Source organism: Emiliania huxleyi (genome assembly GCF_000372725.1).
Source record: "Emiliania huxleyi CCMP1516 chromosome Unknown EMIHUscaffold_117, whole genome shotgun sequence".
NCBI lineage: Eukaryota > Haptophyta > Isochrysidales > Noelaerhabdaceae > Emiliania > Emiliania huxleyi.
Window position 1 is genome coordinate 88376 of NW_005201421.1, and position 5813 is coordinate 94188.

Below are 5813 nucleotides of genomic sequence, written 5' to 3' on the forward strand. Positions count from 1 at the left end.
GCCCCCCCCCCAACACACAGACACACACACACACACACACACACACACACACACACACACACACACACACACACACACACACACACACACACACACACACACACACACACACACACACACACACACACACACACACACACACACACACACACACACACACACACACACACACACACACACACATACACTTCCCTCCTTGCGCAGGGCGTGGAGATGGGAAGGCCAAGCGAGCTGCTCGCCGAGGCGGAGCGGAAGGGCGCCGGGGCGGGCGCGGAGGCGGTGGGGAGGGTGCGCGTGGGCGGGATGTGCGCCGCCGTGAGCCGCGGGGAGCTCTTGGGGTGGTGAGCTCTGTACTGTTGGCGCCCGCAGCCTAAGCGTCCACCCCATGGTACACCGTACAGTTTTACCATGGTACTATTATTACTACGAACCGGAAGAACACGGCACGGATGCCCCAGACTCCCCAGTCCCCAGAGCGTGCGCCTGGGCGCGGGGCGGTGGGCGGGCGCCCGGGCGCGCGGTGCAGACGTGCAGTGCGGCGTGTGTGTGCGAGTGACTGCTACCAGGGACCATGGGCGTATTATATCCTCTATTAACAACGAAGGCGCTCTAAAAAAAACCAAAGAATCCACCGATACGTCCGCAGGGCGAACCCACCAGTGGAAGGCCTATACCAACCCTTTTGTAAAATTCTTTTTCTTTTGTAAAATTCTTTAATAAATAAATAAATACAACGGACACGCCAAACGAGGGGTGGGAGAAGGACAGGGTCCCCACCTGCACAAGCAGGATCTTGTAGGACGATCAGGGACACAGGGGAACGAACTTTTTAGTCTTGGTCGCTAGACGCGGAGTTTCTTTTCTCGTGTGGTGTACCTGTGTTAGTGCCAGTGCGCGCCAGTCCCGTGCCCAGTGTCGTGGGGCGTAAATTCTTTTCTCGGTGTACCTGTGTTAGTGCCAGTGCGCGCCAGTCCCGTGCCCAGTGTTGTGCGAGGGAGTTTGCTGGCAAGATTCTTTTCTCGCGTGAGAGAGAGTTGTTTTGTTTAAATTCTTTTCTCGCGATGTCTGCCCCGCCGCGCCGCCGCTCGCGCCGCCTCGCCGCCTCCGCCTCCGCCGCTCCCTCGCCAGGAACGCCGCCGCCCGCCCGCCTCCTCGACCTACCCACCGACCTCCTCGTGCGCGTCGTCTCTCGGTGCGACCCCCTCGACATCGCTCGCGTCGCAGCCGTCTCGCTCCTCTTCCACGCCTCGCTTGCGGTGGAGGGCATCTGCTTGCGGGCGCAAGAGCGCGGCTTCGAGCTTCCGGCGCTGCCAGAGGGCGAGGGCTGCGCCGCGCGGTGGCTGTGCTTGTCGGCGCTGCTGTGCGAGTCCAACCCGCCGGCGAGGGCGGCGGCAGGCGACATGCACAGCGTTTTCGTCGTCGGCGAGGGGCGGCTCTCGTCGTGCGGCAATGCGCCGTCCTTCCTTCCAGGGCTGCTCGGCCACGGCGAGGGCGTGACGCGGCTCAACACGCCGATCCGCCTTCCCTCGACGCTGGGCGGCGAGCGTGCCGTGAGCGTGTCGGCTGGAAGCGGCCACAACCTCGCCATCACCGCCAACGGCGCCGCCTGGAGCTGGGGCTATGGAAGCTATGGCCGGCTGGGCCACGGCGACGGGCAGGCCCAGCCGCAGCCAAAGAAGATCGAGGCCTTCGCTGGCGAGCGCGCCCTCGCCGTGTCGGCTGGAGGAGCGCACAGCCTTGCCCTCACCACTGGCTGCGCCGTTTGGAGCTGGGGCAATGGACTCTTTGGCCGGTTGGGCCACGGCGACCGCGAGGACCAGCTGGAGCCGAAGAAGATCGAGGCCTTCGCTGGCCAGCACGTCGTCGCTGTGTCGGCGGGAGGCGACCACAGCCTTGCCCTCACCGCTGACGGCAGTGTCTGGAGCTGGGGCTGGGGAGGCTTTTGCCAGTTGGGCCACGGCGACGAGCAGAACCAGCTGCTGCCCAAGAAGATCGAGGCCTTTGCTGGGCAGCGCGTCCTCGCTGTGTCGGCTGGGCAGTACCACAACATGGCAATCACCGCCGACGGTGCCGTCTGGAGCTGGGGCACTGGAGTCACTGGCCGGTTGGGCCACGGCGACCAGCAGCGCCAGCTGCTGCCAAAGAAGGTCGAGGCCTTTGCTGACCAGCGCGTCGTCGTTGTGTCGGCGGGAGAGCACCACAGCCTCGCCCTCACCACCGACGGCGCTGTCTGGAGCTGGGGCGATGGAGCCCTTGGCCAGTTGGGCCACGGGGACCAGCAGAACCAACTGCTGCCGAAGAAGGTCGAGACGCTGGAAGGGCGGCGCGTCGTCGCCGTCTCGGCGGGAAGCGATCACAGCCTCGCCCTCACCGCCGACGGCGCAACCTTCGCCTGGGGCAAGGGCGAAAGCGGCTGTCTAGGCCACGGAGAGGACCTGTCCAACCAGCTGCTGCCCAAGAAGGTCGAGGCGTGGGCGCCGGGGCTGTAGAGTGAAGGGGGCGGTGGCCGGCAGATCAGGGACCTGCACCTCACGCTCATCCGCAACGAGAACGCGTACTCCTGCTGCGCCGCGATGCTCCTCGCCACGCCTCCGCCGCAGCCGGCCGACCCGCCCCTCGCGCCTCTGTACGTGGCCGGCGACTCGCACGCCCTCTCGCCCTCGTGGCGCGTGGTGCGCTGGCGCGGACAGCCGCGCGTGCTCGTGACCGGCCTCAAGCTGTGGCACCTTCGCGACGGCGCAGACTTCTTCCCAAAGGCAAACTTCGAGGCGGCGGCCGCCTCCCTGCCCGACGGCGCAGACGTCGTCTTCGCGTTTGGAGAGATCGACTGCCGCGAGGGTGCGCCGCCCGCCGCCGTCGAGCGGGCGCGTCGCTCCCCTCTCGACGCCCCCCCCCCCCCCCCGTTGAGGGGGGGGGTTGCCCCCCTTTTGAGGCCCCCCCCCCCCCCCCCCTCTCACCCGCCCGCGCACCGCCCTTCAGGCTTGCTGCTCGCCGTCGAGCGGGCGCGCTACCGAGACCTCGCACAGGCGATCGACACGGTGGTTGACATCTACATCCGCACGCTGCGCCGGCTAGCGGCGCGCCGGCGCTTCAACATCCTCGTCCACCCGGCACCCCGCCCCTCCCCGCGCCCGCGCAGGGCGAGGCGCCCTCACTGAGGCGAGAGGTGCCGCCCCCCTGCAGGTCCCTCCGGTCCTGCCAGAGACTCGCGCCGTCGTCAAGCAGTTCAACGCAGCCCTGCGGCGCGCCGTCGAGCGCGCCTCGCCCGTGCTCGCTTGGCTCGACTTTTTCGAGCAGCTCCTCACACCCGCCGGCGACGCGCTCGCGGACGGCCTCGCCCTCGACGGCACCCACCTCAACCCGCAGTACGTCCGCCTGACGGGTGTTTGCGGTTTAGCGGCCGAGCCGCTCACGCTTGCGACAAAATGCAGCAGAAGGCCGGGCCATCTGCCGCTGGCGGAGCGCCGCGAAAGCTCACGATCAAACCGCTTCGCACGGCGCCAAAGTTGCCCGCCAACTTCGAGCAGGCCACCTGGGCCAAGCTGCTGGACGCGGTGCGAGCTGTCCACGGCAAGCGTGCGGTGAACCACAGCCTGGAGGAGCTGTACCGAGGTGTGGAGGACATGTGTGTGCAGCACATGGCGGCGCGGACGTACGATAAGCTGCAGGCAGAGTGCGAGGCCCACGTGGAGGCCTCGATCGAGGCCCTACAGACCCCCGACACGAGCGCCTTCCTCTCGCTCGTGCACGGCTGCTGGTCGGCGCACTGCGAGGAGATGCTCACCCTGCACTCGATCTTCCTGTACCTCGACCGCACCTACGTCATGCAGAGCGCCGCGCGGCGCTCCCTCTGGGAGATGGGGCTGCACAGCTTCCGCGCGCAGCTGAGCGCGCGGCCCGAGGTGCTCGCCAAGTTGCGCGATGGCGTGCTCGCGAGCATCGAGCGGGAGCGGGGGGGCGACCAGGTGGAGCGGTCGCTGCTGGCGGAGCTGCTGCGCATGCTCTACGACCTCGGGCTCTACCAGCGCCACTTCGAAGAGCAGTTCCCGTCGTCCGCATACTACCTCGCACAGAGGCGCTGCAGAGATGAATGCGCGCGCCCCGCCCCGGCCGCCGGCCCGCCCCTCTCCGCGGTGAGCCGTAGACGGTAGAGCCGTACGGTGCAAGAGTCAAGACATAACGAGCCGTTCCACATACGTTTCAAATACTTCAGTACACACACGCAGCTCTGCACCTCCCTGTCGACTGACGACTGTCCAGTGTCCTCTCGCGCTGACCCATATCATATGTGGCGCCGGTGCTCCAGAACTAAGCAGAGCCGCCGCGCCCCGCGCCCCGCCCGCCCCGCCCGCCACGTCCACGCCCCCCTCTCCCGCCTCGCCTACCGACCGCTGCCGTGACGCCCACGGGCTGAGCCTGGGGCGCGGGGCGCGAGGGCGGCTGGTAGACAAACGTCGTCTGCGCCGCCACCTGTGTCCCAATTGCGACGATGGGCAGCGCCGGCTGGCGGCAAGTCGGGCAGTTGGTGTCGCGCTCCAGCACGCGCGTCACACACGCCTCGCAGTACAGCGCGTGGCCGCACGCGAAGCGAACCGAGCGCGGCGCGTTCCAGCAGAGGTCACACTGGCGCTCCTCGGCTGCCGCCGTCTCCTCCACCTCCCCCGCCGCTTCGACTAGCGCCTCCAGCCGCGGCAGCGCCTCCGCGAGCGGCATCCGCTTCCGCTTCCGCTCGTACGCCAGCCCGACCACGAGCCGCGTCAGCTCCTCGGCCTGCGCCGCCGACCAGCCCGCGTCGGCCGCCGCGATCGATCCCTCCGCCGTGTCCGGCTCCTCCAGCGCATAGTCGCACGCGTTGAGCAAGCCGACGGCGCCGCGGCCGGTCAGGCTGACGAGCAGCGTGATGCCGAGCGCATAGCCGTCGGTCAGTTGCGAAGCTTGGTTGTCCTGCGTGATGATCGGGTCCATGTAGCCAGGCTTGCCAAAGATACGCTGCGTCGACAGGTGCGAGACCTGCTGGCTGCCGCCGGCCGTCGCCTCTGCCGCACGCGCGAGGCCCACGTCGGCGAGGTAGCCGTTGCCGCGCTCGTCGAGCAGGATGTTGCCCGCCGAGACGTCGCGGTGCAGGATCATGGGCGAGAGCGTGTGCAGGTAGTGCAGAGCGCTCGCCGCGTCGCGCAGCACGCGGAGCCGTGCGGCGGAGGAGAGCGGAGGAGGCGCCGTCTCGAAGCCGAGCATGCGGAGCCGCTGCAGCGCGGCTGGCGAGCGGTAGAGGCGATCCTCGAGGCTGCCGCCGCGGCAGAGGGGGTAGACGAGGCACGCTCTCGACGGCGCCAAACAGACGCCGAGCAGAGGAAGCAGGGACGGGTGGCACGCCGCGCTGAGCGTGCGCACCTCGCTCTGCAGCTCGGCGAGGCCTTGGGCGCCGACACCGACCAGCGCCGTTTTGACAGCGAACCCGCAAGCGACGCGCGGAAGCGACGGCAGCGCGTCGGCGCGGTAGACGCGCCCGAAGCCTCCCTCGCCCACCTTGCGCGCCTCGGCAAAGCCGTCGGTCGCCGCGACTAGCTCGTCGAGAGGGACGGCGGCGGGCGGTGTGGCGCCCGTGTCGACGGCTGCCCATCTTCCGCCAGACTTCCCTTGCTTTGCCGCTTCCTCGCCTCTCTTCTCTCCTTGTCTGATCCCGCCTCTTCCCAATTTCTATGCCTCGCTCTTTGTCCGTCCGCTCTTTCTTCCTACTCCCATACCTTCTCTCTGTCTTATAGCACCACCTCCTATCTTTTTCCGGAGCGTGTCCCTCCATACCTTCTTGTATT

At 67.7% G+C, this 5813-nt stretch overlaps 4 protein-coding genes across 4 annotated transcripts in view; 2 read left to right on the forward strand and 2 right to left on the reverse strand.

The window, feature by feature from the left end:
- Positions 1-421, forward strand: part of EMIHUDRAFT_466803 (hypothetical protein) — a 2216-nt gene extending 1795 nt beyond the window's left edge. Inside the window, exon 8 of the mRNA XM_005790936.1 lies at positions 205-421. Coding sequence (XP_005790993.1) covers positions 205-345 — 141 coding nt within the window. The 3' untranslated portion in view covers positions 346-421. The remainder of the gene's footprint in view (positions 1-204) is intronic.
- A 2152-nt stretch (positions 422-2573) lies between these two features.
- Positions 2574-4180, forward strand: EMIHUDRAFT_224320 (hypothetical protein; the record flags this gene model as incomplete). The annotated part of the gene is made up of 5 exons (XM_005790937.1): positions 2574-2838; positions 2980-3101; positions 3184-3382; positions 3463-4051; positions 4168-4180. The coding sequence occupies 5 exons, from the start codon at positions 2574-2576 to the stop codon at positions 4178-4180; spliced, it is 1188 nt and encodes a 395-aa protein (XP_005790994.1).
- A 128-nt stretch (positions 4181-4308) lies between these two features.
- On the reverse strand, positions 4309-4713 carry EMIHUDRAFT_313096 (hypothetical protein; the record flags this gene model as incomplete). Its single annotated transcript, XM_005790938.1, has 1 exon — positions 4309-4713. The coding sequence occupies one exon, from the start codon at positions 4711-4713 to the stop codon at positions 4309-4311; it is 405 nt and encodes a 134-aa protein (XP_005790995.1).
- A 150-nt stretch (positions 4714-4863) lies between these two features.
- On the reverse strand, positions 4864-5574 carry EMIHUDRAFT_70177 (hypothetical protein; the record flags this gene model as incomplete). The annotated part of the gene is made up of 1 exon (XM_005790939.1): positions 4864-5574. A coding segment is annotated over one exon (711 nt), but the record flags the coding sequence as incomplete, so codon positions are not given.
- Positions 5575-5813: the final 239 nt, after the last annotated feature.